Consider the following 18,944-nt stretch of genomic DNA (forward strand, 5'->3'; position numbering starts at 1 on the left):
AGCATAGTAATAGTGTGGCTGTATGGCTTCTCAGCTGGAGCTGCTCACTTTCAGCCACACTCAAGCACAGGCTAGTACAAGACTATGGCACACAAACAAATTTGGTCCCAGGGACCAAGCTCATCTGAGGAATGTAGAATTGATGTGATAAATCACACCAAGACTACATTCTATATATGATACAGATAGGGTTTGCACTAATTGATGTGAAGATGCAGCAGATCCTCTTCCAGGGATATATTGATCAGTCTAGACTTGACCAAGTAGCTTTGTGCAACAGTTTCTTCCTTGGGACACAGAGACAGTGCACAGACGTGGCCAGAGAGGTGACATGACTAGTGCAGGTTCGGATTTGAGTTCTGTGACAATTCACTTACTAGTTTATTTTTCTGGTTCTAGAAGTATTGAAAATGCATATCTAGGGAGGTACTTCTTTTTTGTGAAGGACCATTTTGTACTTTGTGAATGATTTGTTTATTTTTCCCCCATTAAAGCAAAAATGTCCATAATTTATAAATACAATTAAATGTTGCTACATTTATGAATCTGTATTTGTCTGTTATTGTTTATTTACATTATTTTTTACTTTTATGCTATTTTAGTGCACACTACTGTAGAGCATCTTGAAGAATCTAAACCAAGTCTGCCAGTGATGCATGGTAAGTTTTTTTTGTAGATCCAGAGCCAGTACATTGAAATTTAACACTCTGTCTTCTCAAATGTTTTGCTTTTCACATCCTAGCTGTAAGAGTAGTTATATTGAAAGAACGTAATATGAATTGCTTTGCTGTATGTCTGCACTGAGAATTCCCATGTAGTTGTAAAGATGCACTGTTGAAAATAAGAAATGGAAAATAAAATAAAATAAAATAAAGTAAAATAATTTGAGAGTAATTCCTAGTGCATGTATAGTATTGAAGCACTTTAAGGTAAATGAAGGTAAATGAGGAAAAAAAAATGACGTTTTCTTCTAGAAAATGTATTTATTTTCTGGCATATGCCTTTATTTTATAAGTATATGCATATAATGGAATTCCTGTAGGCAAAAATGTGGAGATGTTTGTTTATTAATCTTGAAACTGTATTTTTCATCTGACTTCAAATGTCAAGGAAGAAAAATACAGAAGACATAATCAAAATAGGCAGTCAGCCCATCTAGATAGTTCTTCTAGAGTATATCTGGAAGTTATATAAAGTATATCTAAGTGTGTATATATATGTGTATATATATAGATATAGTAGCTATGATGTATGTAGTTATATATAGATCGTTATTATGATACTGTTTTGTGGTGGCGGAAGCAGTGAACCTCCATTTATATTGTTTGGTGCTTTGTTAAAATAGTTTTCACTTTTTTCTCAGTATGCAAAGTAATGGGGAGTATTGAAACAATACCGGTATTCTGCAATAAATGAAATCCTTACTTTCATTTCAAGTAGGAAAGTAATAGGAAAAATGAAGTTTGAGCAAGTTTAAATGTTAATTTTTGTTATAATTCATTCAAGTTATTGAACTATAATTAAATAATGATTTTTTAGTTATCATTTCTCTTAGTTTTAAGACCTGTCAAAGGGAAACGAAGTGGAATTAGTCTAAGAAAAATGTACAGAATTTTTCTTTCTCAACCAATTCAAAAAGTTCTGAAAGTGAATATAGGGGAAGGAGCAGTATACAACAGAAGCTTTAGATAACTCAAGGAGGAATGAAAAACTGATGAATATGAAGTGTTTATTTCAAAATATTTGATGTGTGAAGAATTACTTGGAAACTAGGGAAAAGAGATTTTTATTATATCATGAAATTCTTTTAATAATACAGAGGTTTCTTACTAATCTATGCAAGGTCGCTGTTCATTGCTAGAAGCTTTTCAAGTGAAACCATAGATGAAATGTTGTGTGGAGAAAAGTAATAATAGATTAAATATAGATTATTAATAGTATTATTTTAAATAACCCAATTATTTTTCATTCAAACCAGCTTCATTGCACCAAGACAGCAATGCTGGTTCAAGCTAGGAGATCTCAGAGCAAGTAGCTTAACTATTGCTCTGAATTTAAGAAGTGGGTTTTGTGAAGAATATTTCTGCTAACATCTTACACACCGAGCTTGTCAAGCATCACTTTCTTAGTATTTTTACTTCCATTTGGACTGAGGAGGAAAGCAGTTCTGTGAACATTAGTATTTTCTGTATTCTGACAATATATATGAGCTCATTCGGATCTTTCCTGATTTCTTGCTGCTCCAAATATGAAGTTTGTGACACCTTATGAAACTTCTCAAGATAGAAAAGGCTGTTCCTGCCATTGGTATACTTAAGATTCACTATCAGTTTATTATGAAACCTCAAAGAAAGTGTTTCCTTCAGATTCCTTTGCTGATAATGATTTTATTTATCTCTGCAGGTCTGTCTGTCTGTCCCCTTTCTTCCCTTCTGGATTTTTTTTAAACTTACCTTACCTAATTTCTGGATATAAAGGTTTGCAGAAATTATAGTGTCTTTCCCAAAATTTTGACAACTCCTCAAGGGGTTTACTTAGATGCTGAATTAAGACATCATGGCTGCATCTCATGCCATTATGAAAATGAAAGCGCTTGCTGGTAACTTCTATACGCAATTTATTTAGCACAGAGCATCTCTGCAATCACAAGAGCTATAATTTTCCTACCAAACGATTGCCTGCATATGGAATATCTTCCTTTTCTTTGGTTTTTTTTTTTTTTTCCTGTTTGAAAGAAAATGATTCCTGGAAAGGACTCTCTTATTTGAACTTAAGTACACTTTTCAGAGTTGCCTGGAAGCTTTTGCTTCCTAAGATTAGTTCTGCACATCTTACATCTGCACTGTGAAAAGATATCCAGATTACAAATGAGGTATCTTAGATGTGAAGTAGTGGAATAACTTAGCTTTTTTATTCATGTTCCTGATTTCTTGGGAGAGCTACTAATCTGCCTTCAATGCCATCCTGGCTCACCATTCTTCTCTCAGTTTATGAGCTAGCTGTAGGGTTTTGTGCAGACGTAACTTAAGTCTTATCTTCGAAGATTACTTAAGTCTCACAAAAAGGCAATGGCTTAATTATGTCTTTTTAAATTCATATTTTAAAATCAGACTTTGGCTCCTATATTACTCTTGAAATGTTGATACTTGTTCAATATTCAGTCTTTGTTAGGTCAATGATAATAGGTGGAATTGAAGACAGTAGTTAAAAAGCAAATATAATGATCAGGTTGTCCATTAAAACCTATGACTGAATCTTCAAATATGGTGTGGACTTAGTGCCAGCTGTCACTAAGGACATAACTGAAGCATCCAAGGAAAATTTAGTCGAAGGATTCTTCCTAGACAGTTAACAGAGAAAAGGGGCACTTTCAGAGTTTGGTTCAGCTGAAGTAAGATCTGAAATGCTCTTTGAAGCTGCCTGTGTCTCTTTGACTAATGAAGGAATCTGAGATGACTAGAGTCCTAGCTTAGGGGCCTCAGGTAAGTGTCAAAAATTTATCATATTTAAGAATATTGGTTTAAAATTATTATTTATGCTGCTTATGTGCAGTATATGGCTTCACATTGATTACTTAGGAGAAAAATATTCAAAATGTGTTGGTTCAAAGGTAATGGTTAAAATTACAGGTATCACAAATTAAGTCTGGCAGCTCTTTTGGGTGTGAAATTTGAGTATAAATTAAAGGAGTAGACAATAACTATCACCATGGCTTACTTTCCTTACATCTTTAAGAAGTGCAGTGATTTACAGCAAACAAAATTTTATGTTTTATCCTTGTTTTACATATTGCAAGTGGAAGGTGCTTGCTGTAGATGCAGATAATTGTAACACTTCTGTTCAGGCTAGAAGTACTTTAGCATTTCATATTTCAGAGTAAATAGACGGGATTTCTCCTTTAAATATTGTTCAGAAGACTGCTTTCCCAATAGTGCTGTCAGAATACTGTGTTCTTTTAAACTAGTAAATGGAGGTGTAGCCCCACCACGAATACTGTGTGCAGTTTTTGGTGCCACAGTATAAAAAGGATATCAAGCTACTGGAGAGTGTCCAGAGGAGGCCTGGACACTCAGTTGGTGAAGGGTTCAAATGGGAAGTCGTATGAGGAGCGGCTGAGGTCACTTGGTCTGTTAAGCCTGGAGAAGAGGAGACTGAAGCGAGACCTCATAGCAATTTACAGCTTCCTCACAAGGGAAGGAGGAGGAGCAGGCATTGTTTTCTTCTCTTTGGTGACCAATGATAGGACCTGAGGGAATGGCAGGGAGATGTGCCGGGGAGGTTTACTTAGAATTATATCAGAAAAAGATAATAGATAATTAGATATTATCTATTAGATATTATCGAAAAAGATAAAATATAATTAGATATTAGAAAAAGGTTCTTCACCCAGAGGATGAAAACTAGGCTAGCAGGTTATAAGACCTGATGTTGAAGACCTTGATGGAGAGCAGCCTCTACTAGGGACAGCTGAACTAGGTTTAGGGCTGATAATTGACAGGAAAGTAACTGGCTATACCTAAGTCAGAAGTTGTTCTAATTACTTGCTTAAGTTGGATTGTGGCTTGGTGAGATTTTGAGCAAAAAGGTCTGATGAACTCGAGGAGGTTACAATAATTCAGAGTAGTTAGGAATTCAGTCTGCATCAGCAGGATTGGTTTAGAGATGAAGTTAGCAAAGACTGCTTTGTAAAGATTTGAGCTTTAGCTGGGTAGTTAGGCTTACGTGATAGCTAAAAATAAGCTTGCTAATACTTAGATGCTGATGATTTCAGGGATGTGCACTAATATAAGAGTGAGATGTCCAATCAGATGACCAGAAGTAGCACATCTCTAGTAAACCTAAGGAGAAGGCTCCTTAGGAGGGTGATCTCCATATCTGTCTCTAAAATGGAGGAGTGGTGGACCAAGCTGCTTTTTATCACCTTGGATTCCAGTGTGTTGTTTAGTAAATAACTCTTTGAATAAGTGTACAGTAAAGAGAAAGAAAAGGCCCACTTACACTGGAGAAGTTGGTGTTTTCAGGTGTTGTGCTCCCCCATGTCTTAGCATTTGATCTCTGTGAACGATCTTCTGATCATGCAGGGAACAGCAAGATTACACATAGCAAATATGACGGTTTGATTTTGCTCTTGCAACTGTTCTTTTACAGATTTTAACTTCCTCTGTTTCTAATATACTGAGGAAGAGAAGCGTGTATCTTTATGGCAGATCAGCAGACTATTTTCAGATCAGAGTTCTGGGGACTGAGCTTTTTCTGTTAAATTAAGATACTCGACAAAGGCTTGTGCAGAGATGAGTCAGCTCCTTTAAGCAGATTGCATTTGAGTTAAGTCTACAGGTAAAACAAGTATAGATTAAATCCAATTACACAGCAACTGGTTAACAGTCTACTAGGTCCAGCCAAGAAACTCAGAGGTCTTGATGCCCTGCATCTAAATTAAATCCCTTCCAGAACATCCTTCATCTGTGCTTCCAGCTCTGTCCTCCAAAATGGGCTCACTAGAGGCTTTTGGGAATGATCCCAAACTGTGCCTGAACATTGTTTTGGAGGAAGTTGGTTGATGAAGGGCAACAATGTGCCAGTGACAGCTTTAGAAGTTCGGTAGTGTGGGGGATCATACTCCAGTGCTCAGGAATTCTCTGTCCACTGCTAGATTTTACAGCTTTAGAGACAGAAAGACCAGAAGCCTATGTGTTAGTTGGTCTCTCCGTTTTTGTTTCCATAAAATATATTTAATTCAAATCTTGTTAGCATCTTGTGATGGTGTAAGAAACATTTTTTTAGAACTTCTTATTTAGTCCAAATTATGTGGCAGCAAATCTTGTGTCTTGTAACCTACTTGGTGAGAGGCTGAATAGAACCGCAAGATGGAAAGCATACACAAGCATTTCCAACATCAGTTTTAGTCCCCTTCACATAGCGAATATTGGAGCTGTGACAGTAAGTGTCGCTTAGCTCCAAGTTCTCATTTCATCGTGATTACCTATCACTGTGCATCCACGTTTCTACCTAATTGCATGAGAAGTGCTGAAGAGCAGGCATCTTTACTACAGCATCACTTCCTCCCCTTCTACCCACACAGTATAACAACCATTTTTAGTGCCAAAGGTTTCTTGTGAAGGCTGGGGCAAATGTATATTGGCCCAAAATACTGACCAATAAATTGTTTTCTCCTGTATTGCCAGTTTGCATCTTTCTCTGTTTTTTTATCATAAACCCTAGAATAAACTAACATTCTAATTTTCACTGAAATAAATTTATTTATGGAAGGTGAATATTAGCATTTTAAAAATTTGAATTTTTATTAGTCTACATATAAGCATTTTCATGCATCTCTTATATCTGAAGTCTATGAAGTTGTAAATAAACTGCAAACTGGCTTCATTTATATAAAGCAAATTGTAGCTGGCAGCCTACAGAATGGCAATTTCGATGTGTTTAGGACGCTGCTTTCAGCAGAGAACATTTCAGGTTTTCTTTAAAGCAAATAATAATACTGAATCTCACTATACTGGAGTAATTGAAGTTTTTTTTAAATTTGTTTTATTGGTAATTATATATATGTATAAGATTTCTCTATGGCTTGCATGTAGCGACTCTACTTAATTCTCTGTAGTAATGAGTTAACATATTTTTTCAATATATTTTTGAGGATTTCTGTGTCTATTGTAAACTTTCAGTGTCGAATTACACAAATTTAAAAATAAATGTAAAACTTAAAAAGCTTCTTATGAGAAATGAATGCCAGTATTCATTTATTTAATCCTAGGTGCCATTCCAGTAGAGCACGGGGTTTTCTGTAGTTGTGTAATGTATCGACCAGCCCTTTGCCCATGGCTGATAACTCTAATGTATCTCAGATGACACTACACGCCCATGTTTGGGCAACTGAATCACTCCTGAAGTGACTGTTGTATTAGGGTCTCCTCTACAAAAATCTACCACCAAGGCAGCGAAGGGTCGCATTGATTTGGTTTGTGACTGTTAAGCAGGTTGTCAGCAATCAGGAAAATTGATGTCAGTATCTGTTTTTTTGCCTAAATTTCCCACTCTGGACCTTGACCTTCTTCTGTCATGTTTGTCTGGTGTTCCTGTTCTTCCTCGTTATTAGAGCAGGCACCCTTGGTGCATATGCTGGAGCCCATAGAGGAGCTTTCAGAAGAGGAAAAAGGTAATGGTTGATTCAGCTCAAAAATATAGTGGCATGTGTTTCTTGAAAATAAAAAGTAAATAGTATTTGATACCTACAGTATTTTTCATTGTATTTCACTATGTTTATTTGATTTGGGTGGGAACATTCCTTTAATTTTTTTTTGTGTCAGTCTCCTGTTTGCAATTGGTGCTTGTAAATATTATTATTTCCTTATCCAAGTTCGACGTTTTTATGAAAGTCGGGCTAACTCTTTAAAGGAGGCATTTTCCGTATGTCTAAAGGCACTTGAGCTAAGCACAGCAAAAATGTTTGATGAGGAATAACCCCTTACTAGAAAATTCTTGGTGTTGAAGCTATTGCAATGTATGCTCACTTCTTTTACAGACTCTGTGTAAGAGGATAAAGAATTCAGGTAGAAGAAGGAGGTTGGTAGTAGAAGTTAACACTGCCTTCTTTCATTAAAGGTACTTCTGCAAGTAATCTAAGTTGCACCTACCTTGAAGCAGTCACAGCTCCAGCCAAAGTTGTGTAATTCCGAATGAAGTTATGCAGCCCAGTGCTGGCAGCTGTTCTGCTTCATCTGAGGAAAACTTGGAGAAGACCACATTTACAGTGGCAGAAATGAAAGTGTCAGTTCATCCTGCATGGTGTTCTTCTCCTGAAGAAGGCTAACAGTGCTTTAGATGAAACACCACATAGCTGAATAACATAATAATCTATACTGTGAAAAAAATCAAACTCTGTCTTGAACCTTATAGCCAATGAGTTTAATGTTTGAAGGAATCATGCTGTTTTGAAAACAAAATAGTTGTCTGAATGTATCTATGTGTAAGCGAGAGGTTTCCCCAGGGAAAATCCTGTGACTCAACAATCTGCAATAAAGACTGTTTGCATTTTTGCCGTTCTTTCTGCCATTTCTCTTGCTTACCATCTTCTCTCTTGATGGATTGTCTTTGATTCTTTTGCTGTGCCTAAAGGCATAGCCTGCAGTGCAAAAGAGGGAAAGAAAGAATGCTGTCTGAAAAGACAGACCAAGATTTTTTTGTTTTCAGTTGACAGCCTTTCGTAAGGGAGAGTGTGAAAATTCTTGACTTGGCAGGTTATTCATAGAACAATGTAGGAGCTGAAACAGTGCGCCAGACTTAAGGTCCCTCATCAAAAACGTTGTCAAATGTAGTGTTAAAGGATTTTTGAAAAGAAAACAAAAACAAGTAGGGGAACAGTTCCTTAAATAGTTGGTTATGGCAAAGAAGATTTGACTTGAGCTGATTAGCTAGGGTTAATATTGTCATTAATTAGGATGATGCTGAACAGTTGTGTTACACCCATTAGCATGTAATAATTGTGATTTTAAATGGATCTGTTTTACTGTAAGGACTAACATCTGAAAGGCAGAGGATTTTCAGAAGGTTCTCTGGAGCTTTCCACTTTAAAATGTCTCATATCTGGATCTCTAGTAGGATTCCATGCTAGATGATGCAACTTTTCCTAACTGAGGATAATCTGACAACCCTATTTCCACACCAACCAGTAGTTTGGCTCTTCTAGGACACAGCTTTTCAGCCAAATCAGTTTTAATTCCACCTCTGTCAGGGACTGAGTTGCCCACACAATTCCCAAAGCCAGGTAAGACTTCAGAAAGATTCTGTCCTCTTCAACACAGATCTCTAGGTATGGTATCTGGACTCTGTTTCAGTTTTCATTACCTATAGTTCTTTCTAGGATCCATCAGAAGCCACTTCCTCAAAAAAAACTAAATATCACTTGTGTGTCTTGAGGCTATTTTGGGTCGTCTTCAGGGTGCCTATCGTCTCCTTAAAGACAAATGAAAACTAAATGGAGCTGGTTTTTAAGGACTCATCGTCTGAAAATAGGAGAAGTGGCATGTTTTTTTTGGAAAGAAAATATTTGAAAGTCACAATAAGGAATTATTCCCTCATTTATACACCCTTGTCTGTGGGCTAGCAAATGATTCTGCTGCCCTGTAACTCACACTGGAAATAAACTCCTGCCCAAGATTTACCTTTTATTTCAGGGGGTGAAGTTGGGAGTGTTGCTTAGAGCATGCTTTCTTGGGATGTTGTATACTGCTCTATGCACACTTTGTTGACCACTGCCAGACGGAAGCAGCTACCGTGGTCCCACAGATTATTGATTCACCTGGTCTAAGTGGCTTTCAGTAAAACATTTGTCTTGCCAGAGCCACTCCATAGGCAGGTTCCAAATGGGTATGTTTTACTTCTTTACTCCCTGTATCACCCTATAATACTTTGGCCTAACTTAAATGTCAATCTTTAATTTAGATGGAAGAGTTTGACTAGTTGATTATTTCTTGCATAAGAGTTCATGTCACTACAGAAACTTAAAGCAAGGGAGACAGAAACTTCTTTGCCTGCTTTTAAGTATGTATGATGTCATAGATCTGCACTGAAGAAAACACGACACTGAACTTTGTCCTTGAAAGAGTTTTGAAGATAAGTATTAGTAGTTGTGTATTTTCTGTGAAACAGTCTGCCTCAAAGGTTTTGCCTTTACCAAGGCTTTTGAAAGTTTAGAACTTCAGAAAGTTTTAGGATGTTTTTAGAACTTTCAAAAGTTTTTATTTCAGTAGGTGTTTTTTACCAGAGAACATTACATTGTTTGAAGCATTTCTTGAGAACAAGTTCATTGTATTCCTGTTTTAATTCCTGCTAGAATCATAGAATCACTAGGTTGGAAAAGACCTTTGAGATCATCAAGCCCAACTGTACCCGTCCACTACTAAATCATATCCCTAAGCACTTCATCTACCCATCTTTTAAATACCTCCAGTGGTAGTGACTCAACCGCCTCCCTGGGCAGCCTGTGCCAGTGCCTGAGAACCCTTTTGCTGAAGAAATTTTTCTTTATGTCCATCCTGAGTATTTGCTCCCGTGGCACAACTTGAGGCCATTCCCTCTTGTCCTATCATCTATTGCTTGGGCGAAGAGACCAACACCCACTTCTCTACAACCTCCTTTCAGGTAGTTGTAAACAGTGATGAAGTCTCCCCTCTGCCTCCTCTTCTGTAGGCTAAGCAACCCCTGTTCCCTCAGCTGCTTCTCGTAAGACTTGTTCTCCAGCCCCTTCTTTCAGCAGCTTCATTGCTTTTCTCTGGACACGCTCTAGCACTTCAATATCTTTGTTGTAGTGAGGGGCCCAAAACTGAACACAAGATTTGAGGTGTGGTCTCACCAGTGCCGAGTACAGGGGCAGAATCACTTCCCTGGTCCTGCTGGCCACACTGTTTCTGATACAGGCCAAGATGCTGTTTGCCTTCTTGGCCACCTGAGCACATGGCTGACTCATGTTCAGTCAGCTGTCAACCAACACCCCCAGGTCCTTCTCCTCCAGGCAGCTTTCCAGGCACTCTTTGCCATGCCTATAGCGCTACACGGGGTTGTTGTGTCCCAAGTGCAGGATTTGGCACTTGGCCTTGTTAAACTTCATCCTGTTGGATTCAGCCCATCGATCCAGCCTGTTCAGATCACTCTGCAAAGCCTCCCTACCCACCAGGAGATCCATACTTCCTCTCAGCTTAGTGTCCACGAACATACTAAGGGTATGTTCAATCCTTTCATCCAGGTCACCGATAAGGATATTGAACAGACTGGACCCAACACTGAGCCTTGGGGACACCACTTGTGACCGAGTTGAGCTTTGATTTGAGATACCACCTTTAGAGAACTTAAGTATCAGAAAACAGTCTTTTTTTAACCAGAAGTTTCTAAGTACACTTCTAAAAGTAAAGATCATTGTTGCTAAGTGTTCAGGTACATATCTTTATATTGATTCTGTAACAAGAAAAATAGAAGATACTTATGATGGTGAGTATGTGGTGCTGAGTTACAGATTCCAACTGAGTTGACTTTTGTAAGTTTGACCAAGTTTTTAAAAAGAATACAATTTTGTGTAGACGAAAAGTGTTCATGTATGTCTATGGTGTTCCAAAAAATGCATGCTTCCGTGCAGTTTTTAATTGTCTCATATACGATGGATTTTTCAAATGTCTCTTAAATGCATTTTTCCTTTTGTATTTCAGAAATTGAGAAAGCTGATCATAAAACAGGTAGAAGTAACCACCACTTAAGAAGTCCTGTGAAGAGTGATCCTTCTTCAGCTAAGGAATTGCGAGAGTTTTTTGAGCAAAAAATGTTTGAGAGGCTGGAATCCTTTGGAATTAAAGCAGTAAGATTATTTTGAGTTATTTAAAAGTGATAATTTTTTTTCCACTTTTTTTTTTACAGTTGTCTTTCACTTTTGTACCATAATCCTCAACCTATGAAATCCATAGCTAAATTTCAATGAGTTATAAATAAGAGTAATTCATTACCCATAGAGGTTGTCTATCCAATTACATCTGTGGAGGATACAGCTACACCTGTGAGCAGTGTTACCAGCTTTTGTGATTTTTCTACAAGCTTTGTGATATTTGAAGTTTAAAAGAGTGTATATGATTGTAGGATATAAACCCCAGAAATTACAGAACCTGTGTTGACAATACAGTTTGTTTCCTTAGGATGTTCGCGGTATCTCGAATGAAACCTTGCGTGCTATTGAATCTGATAGAAGATGCAGACAGAAGCGAGAGCCTGACATTCAGCAAATTCGAGAGCGTCTTGAACACCAGGTTTCTGTTAAGGTTGAAGAGAAATCATCATCTTGTAATAGACTTGTTTCCTGTCCTCAACTTCCTTTTGAAGGTTAAAATATTTGGTTTTCTTTTTCTCATTCTCTTACAATTTATAACTACTACTTAGGGTTTTATGTAGCAACATTTTTGTATAGCTGATTTCATAGTTTTTCACATAAATATTTTATGTAGTTATGGCCAACTAAACAGTTTCCTTTAAAGGGTTCTTGACATTGTATTTAACTGCAGAAGTCTTAGCTCCTGTATTGGCCAGATAAGTGGTAACTCTGAACTGCTTTGAAGAAAAAAATTACTTTTTTCTTCTTTTTTTTTTTCCTATAAAACTGTAATCTTCAGCAGAGACATCTTTAATTTTAGCAATTAAGTATAAAAAATACCAAACAGTGTCTGTAATAATGAGATAGATAACTTCCTCTTGTAGATAAACTGAAGTTCACTCAATTGGGAATTTCCTCATCTGCCACACCACGAAAACCAGTAAAATGGTCTTCAACAGCTGTCCGCCCAGCTGAACAAAGAACAGCCATTGCTGAGAATACATCTACACCAAAGTAAGAGATGTTATTCTCATAGTACGTGTCTCAGGTAGCAATCCTATTTGTTTGAGTTCGAGTTTTTCTGACAGATGTGAATATTTCCTGCTAATATTGTGAGAATTGAGCAAAGAATTCATCCTAATTCTATATCAATTTTATTCTTGCTTAGTTGACTGTCAGTCTTGAAATAACTTATCTTGTTATTTTTAGATACAAGAAGATTTTTGGAAATGAAGTTTCCAGAAAGACTTCTAGTATCACGTATGTTTTGTTCCCTTGTATTTTTGAAGAAAACATTTTTGGTGACTGAATGTTCACATGCTTGCCACACAAGAGCTGTTATTAAGTAGAAATTATAAACACTTTGTGGACTGAATGTTTCATGATGTATTTTAAAGTATTATTCCATTTGAGTCTGTTATAATACCTGAAAGATAGCATATTCTCCATTCAGCATATGCCTTCTTTATCGTGAACCAGAGAGGGACATTCAATAAAACTGTGTGGTATCATTTCCTTTAGTTTCATTCTCAGATGCTTTTTCTGGGCCAGTTAAAAGCATTTAAAGACGTTAGTGACCTTGTCTTTTTGAGTTTCTTGATATTTTCTTACTATGACCAAAATTAAACACAATGCGCCAGATTCCGCTCACATTAGGAACATTACTTTGTAATTTCCTGCACTGAAAAATTCCTGAATTATTTTTATGTAGCAGAATATCAGAACAGACTTTTCTTGACCCTGAATTTTCCTGTCCCTGCTGACCCATGAAGGCCTATCTTTGTTTGCCTAGCAAGACTAGTTATATATTAGTCTGTTGTTTTATAAAGATAGTTGCATAGGTGGAAATAATCGTGTCTATACAAGAGATAATTTTGTGATAATTTTCTGAGTTTACATAGCAGCATGATTTCTTTTAAATAGTTTTATGAATAGTCAGCATTTAGAAGAGCTCCTGTTTTTTTCACGTAAAAAAATGTACATTACTGGAAAGGAAAACACAAGGAATCTTAAGTATGTATACATCAATGCAGTCACTGAAACCCTGTAAATCCTTGGGTTGTATGTATTTTTGCTTAGAACTCCACCATTCAGTTCAGAGGAAGAAACAGATGAAGATGATATTAAGCAGTCTTACATACCACCAGAATTACCGCAAAAGCAGTCAAAACCATCAAGCACTGAAGTCACTGCTTTTCAGAAGGTTTCTGGCAAAAGCAGTATGGATGGGATGAAGGAAAATGAAATTGAAGAAACTGGAACACCTGCAAAAACTTCCAAAGGTATTTTTCATTGCTTTTGTATATGCATGTTCTAACAGCTGTGCGTGATTTTGCATTCCTGATAATATTTTTGTGTCAGAAAGCGTAGTGAAGGCAGACTACCTCATCTTGAGTGTATGTGTATTTGTGTGCGCTTTATGTTGTTCCTCATGTGTTTATTATATTAATGCAGTACTTAGAGATGTCAGTTCAAATTAGATGTGTATCGTGTTGGTTTCTACAAATGCAGAAAAAGAGATGGCCTATACCTCAGAGAGATTTCTCTCTAAAACAGTGTTTCTCAGCCTTTTGCTTATTTCTACTTTTCAGAAGATTTCTAGAGGGCTTACAGTAAAGCCCCTTACTTGTGAATGGAAACTGTCAATATAATTTCTTTTGTGAACTTTAGGAACAGTTATTCAAACACTGACCGAACAAGTTGGAAAAAGTCTTTCTAACCCTGGAAATAAGAAACCAGCTGGAGGGATTAATGTTGCTCAGGCATTTATTAAGAAAGAAGAGGTCCAAGAACTAAAGGTATTCATTTTAATAACCATTACTATTTAATTAAGCAATTGAACTCGCTATATATCTATTCCTTTTTTTTTTTTTCATGCTGAAACCATGTTGATGCAGTGAAGAGATTAATTCTCAAAGGGTGTTTTGGAATTACAGATAGCTAGTCTAGTACTATTTTTGGATACATCTGTACTGGTATATGTAAAATTGCTAGGGAGTGAGCTGTGGCAAGTGACCTATTTATCCACACTGCTTATTAACTCACATCATGGCTGTTCTGGATCACTACAGCTAGCCCAAAGTTTGGCCACAGTTGGTATCATTTTAATCTTCTGTTCTAGCAGCACAGAGAGGATCCTTCTTTACTTGCTTTCCTAGTATCTTGTTTTGATAGAGGAAAAGCTTTATTTGCTTATCTAATATATAAAAATATTTTTATTTGTAGAGCTTTAGCTGAACTTTTAAATGCATTTTAATGAAGGAACAGATTCCATTTCTCAACAGATTTCCAGTTCTGCTGCATCTATTTACAACCAAATACTGTTTTCAAACTACATCAGCTCTGTCACTGATGTCTGTCCGTTGAGCATGTCATGTGTTCACAATTGGAATACTATCACAACTTATTCTTTACCTCTCAGACTTGTGAGGTCCAGCCTCCCCCTCAGTTTAGAGCTTTATAATTTCTAAGATGCTTTGATGTAAACTGATCTTTGCCTGAACGACTTTTTAGAAAGAACAGAAGTAACTCCAGGTCAGAGGTCAACAGCAGATAGTGCTCTATTTATTTCAGTTTTAGTAATTGTTATAAGATTGAAGCAGATGCCCAGATACTAGTTCTAGCATTCAAGGAAATGTTTTTTTCACTCAATAAACAAATAATAATAATTGAAAATCCTGTTGTCCATAATAAAACTGATAGCCTGGAGCTTCCTGACTTACAGTTAAATCTGAAATTTTATCACTCCTCACAGAAACAATGACGCTTGTGTTTCAGTTTGCAGAAAGGGGTGATTATCTTAATCAACTTTAGCTGTAATTATAGGGTAATCACATTTAGCCTCTGTGCTTTTAATTGCCTCTGTGCTTTTAATTGCTTCTGGTGACACCTGATGCACCCATTGACTGTGTGGGAACTGCAGATTACACCAGACTCAAAATTACCAACTCAGATATGACCATTACAGTCTATTTTCTGTCCAAATGTTATTTTAAAATTCTCTACAGTGTCAGATGATACAAGACTGTAAAACGTTCACATTGAAATTTAGGGGATGTTACATTTTTTAAAGATCTGTGGACAGCTGGCCACTGTGTTAGGGAATTTCAGCTTCAAGAGCAAAAAGCTGTAGCAAAATAAGCCTTAAAATCTGTTTTAAAGGTGCCCTAGTTTTCACCAGTAACTTTACTTCTCACGTCTCTCAAGGACCTGAACCTCAAGGCAGGGAGAGGGGGAATGAAGTCCCTCCCATCTTGGGAGAAGATCAGGTTTGAAATCACCAGAGGAAGCTGAACATACATAAGTCCATGGGACTTATGAGTCCATGGGACTTATGAGATGCCATCCAGAGTCCTAAAGTATTGACTGATGTAGTGACCAACCCTCTCTCCATAATATATAAAATGTCATGGCAGTCAGGGGAAGTCCCTGACTGAAAAAAAAAGGAAACATCAACGCCATATTTAAAAAGGGCAAGAAGAGGACTATGGGAAATATTGACCAGTCAACCTCCCCTCTGTGCCCAGTAAGATTGTGGAACCTGGAAGATAGGTCAAAACATGTGGAAGACAGGGAGGGGATTAGAGGCATCCAACATGGCTTTACTAGGGCAAATAGTGCCTGACTAATCTGGTGACCTTCTCCATGGAGTGACAGCATCAGTGGACAAAGGAAAGAGCTACAGATGTCACCTACCCAGACTCTATAAGGCATTTATCGATACTGTCCCCCACAACTTTCTTACCTCTGAATTGGAGAAAATAGGGGTTTGATGGATAGACTGTTAGATGGCTAAGAATTTGGCTGGATGGCCACATCCAAAGAGTTTCACTTAGTGACTCGGTGTCCAAGTGGAAACCAGGAACGAGCAATGTCCCTCAAGGGTCTATACTGGGACAAGTACTGTTCAATATCTTTATTAATGACACAGTGGTATTGAGTGCACCCTCAGAAAGTCTGTAGATGATATCAAGCTGAGTGGTGCAGTTGAGGTGCTTGAGGGAAGGGATATCGTTCAGAAGGACCTGGACAGACTTCAGAAGTGGGTCCAACTGAACTTCATGAAGTTCAAGAAGGCCACGTGCGAGGTCTTGCACCTGGGTCGGGGCAGTCCCCAATTTCAGTGCAGACTGAGGAATTAATGCATTGAGAGTAGCCTTGTGGAGAAGGACTTGGGGGTACTGGTGGATGAAAAATTAGACAGAAGCCAGCAGTGTGTGCCTGCAGACCAGAAGGCCAACCATATCCTGGGCTACATCAAAACAAGTGTGGCCAGCAGGTCGAGGGAGGTGATTCTGCCACTCTACTCTGCTCTCATGACACCCCACCTGGAGGACTGCATCGGGGTCCCCAGTACAAGAAAGACCTGAACTAGTTAGAGTGAGTCCAGAGGAGTTCAGAGGGCTGGAGCACCTCTCTTATGTGGAAAGGCTGATAGAGTTGAGGTTGTTCAGCCTGCAGGAGAGAAGGCTCTGGGGAGACCTGACTGCTGCCTTTCAAAACATAAAGGGGGCTTATAAGAAAGATGTAGAAAGACTTTTTAGCAAGGCCTGTAGTGACAGGAAAAGGGGTAACTAAGAGTAGGTTTAGATTGGATGTAAGGAGGAAATTTTTTTATGATGAATGTGGCAAGGCTCTAGAACAGGTTGCCCAGAGATGTTTTGAATGCCCTGTCATTGGAGATGTTCAAGGTCAGGTTAGATGGGGCTCCGAGCAACGTGATCTACTGAAAGATGTCCCTGCCCATGTCAGGCAGGTTGGGCTATATGATCTTTCAAGGTCCTTTCCAACCCCAACCATTCCATTATTCCATGAAAGATATTTTTGCTAGAATTCATTTAGAATACACCGTGTCTCTGACGATTAACACGGTAGTGTGTTGCTGTATAGACCTGATGAGTTTGAAATGACTTTATGAATCCAAGGCAGGCATTGCTACTATTTCTGGAATCTTTACAGGGCAACCCACCATCTTGTATTGGCGGTGGTGGGGGTGCGTTGTTCTGTTTTCTTAGGAACAAATTCTTCACTTTGAGGGTGGTGAGGCACTGGCACAGGTTGCCCAGAGAAGTTGTGTCTGCCCCATCCCTGGAGGTGTTCAAGGCCAGGTTGGATGGGGCCTTGGGCAGCCTGATCTAGTGGGAGGTGTCCCTGCCCATGGCAGGGGGCTTGGAACTGGATGATCTTTAAGGTTCCTTTCAGCCCAAACCGTTCTATGATGATATGGTATTCTTTGCTAATTATATGCGAATGTGCATCTATTCACGTCCATATTTGTATGTTTAAATGTAAGCATACAGTTCAAGTTAATTATTTACATCTTAGATGGGTTTTTCAGAAGTGCACAAAGGCAGAAGCACAAGATTCCATTGGAATGATGTTTTTTCTGAAAATTCAATTTTTTTATTACCTTAAATACTAATAGCTTAAATACTTAGAGCTGCTAATGGTTGCTCTCAAAACCCACAATTCCATAAAACCTTTATAAGGCATCTCATTGTCAAATGTTTTATAAAGATCGTGTTTTACAGAAGTTATTTAAGAAACATTTTACAAAAAATCCGTTTTGCACTTACCTGAAGCTGTGTTACCTGGGTTCACCTGTACCAGATGTTGTATGGATTGTGGTATTACTTTAGAGTAAGTCTTTGGGTTAATAGAACTGCATAGCAGTTTTGATAGGTGCTGTGTGTTTACACCTGGTCAAAACTGAATATGACTTGAAGTTGACATTTTTCTCTTTATTTGGTACTTTTAAAATAAGTCGGGACTTAGCAACTGTTTGAGGAAGCTCTTCCTTCAGTATTTCTCAATATTATGTGACCCTGAGTTTCCTATTACCACGCCCTCCAAACGCAGATAATTTAAAACAGCAAAATGTTGATTCCTGGTATGTTAATAATACAGGACACTGAGCAGATCTGTCAGCTTTTGAAAAACAGTTTGAAATGTTAGAATTGAATTATGTTGCAAGATAGAGCATTACTGCAGTCTTTTCCTTTCTTTCGAGACACACGACACGTTCATATTTGTTGATTTTTCTCTAGTATGTACATACCTTACGTTGTTTTCTAATAGCGTCTGAATCTTTACTCTGTGCAAGAGAAGTGCATTCTGTATCTTATTGCAATGTTGAGAGACTCCTGCAAAGCAAGGTTTTAGCTTTATGAGAAACCGTCTTTTGCTTTCCACAGTTAAGCACTGTAATAATGGTGTGATTCCATTGAACCACATCTGACTGACAAACAGAGAAGCACTGTAGCTCTTCTTTCAAAAGCCGAATGCAGATATTTAGTTCTCAGGCAGATGAGATAAGAAAGACCCTGGAGTCACTGCTTTCAGGTTCATCTGCCTGACTTGACTCTCATTTTGGGAACTCATTAAGAGAGTACATATTTTAACTTTGAGCATCATGTGGTTTTTTTGAGTTTCATTATTTAATTTTCTCTTTAAATAAATTAATTTTAAATTGGAAAGGCCTTTACTGCAATATTAAATTTCTCTAGTGTGAATACAGCATGCTTCTATAGCAACCTGAACTGCCAGCTTGCATGATAATGCGATCTGTTTATTTTCATTTAAG

At 37.7% G+C, this 18,944-nt stretch overlaps 1 protein-coding gene across 3 annotated transcripts in view; it reads left to right on the top strand.

Moving 5' to 3' along the window:
• The window catches only part of DZIP1 (DAZ interacting zinc finger protein 1), a 44,077-nt gene that overhangs the window by 22,535 nt on the left and 2,598 nt on the right, over positions 1-18,944 (top strand). For 2 of the 3 annotated variants that reach the window (XM_054078214.1, XM_054078235.1), the window contains 8 exons: positions 603-659; positions 7,112-7,171; positions 11,214-11,359; positions 11,691-11,874; positions 12,247-12,376; positions 12,572-12,622; positions 13,442-13,644; positions 14,033-14,160. In XM_054078214.1, the coding sequence (XP_053934189.1) occupies positions 603-659; positions 7,112-7,171; positions 11,214-11,359; positions 11,691-11,874; positions 12,247-12,376; positions 12,572-12,622; positions 13,442-13,644; positions 14,033-14,160 (959 nt within the window). The remainder of the gene's footprint in view (positions 1-602; positions 660-7,111; positions 7,172-11,213; positions 11,360-11,690; positions 11,875-12,246; positions 12,377-12,571; positions 12,623-13,441; positions 13,645-14,032; positions 14,161-18,944) is intronic. The other variant, XM_054078224.1, reaches the window with a different exon arrangement.

The sequence above is a fragment of the Cuculus canorus genome, chromosome 1 (genome assembly GCF_017976375.1).
Source record: "Cuculus canorus isolate bCucCan1 chromosome 1, bCucCan1.pri, whole genome shotgun sequence".
NCBI classification, from domain to species: Eukaryota; Metazoa; Chordata; class Aves; order Cuculiformes; family Cuculidae; genus Cuculus; species Cuculus canorus.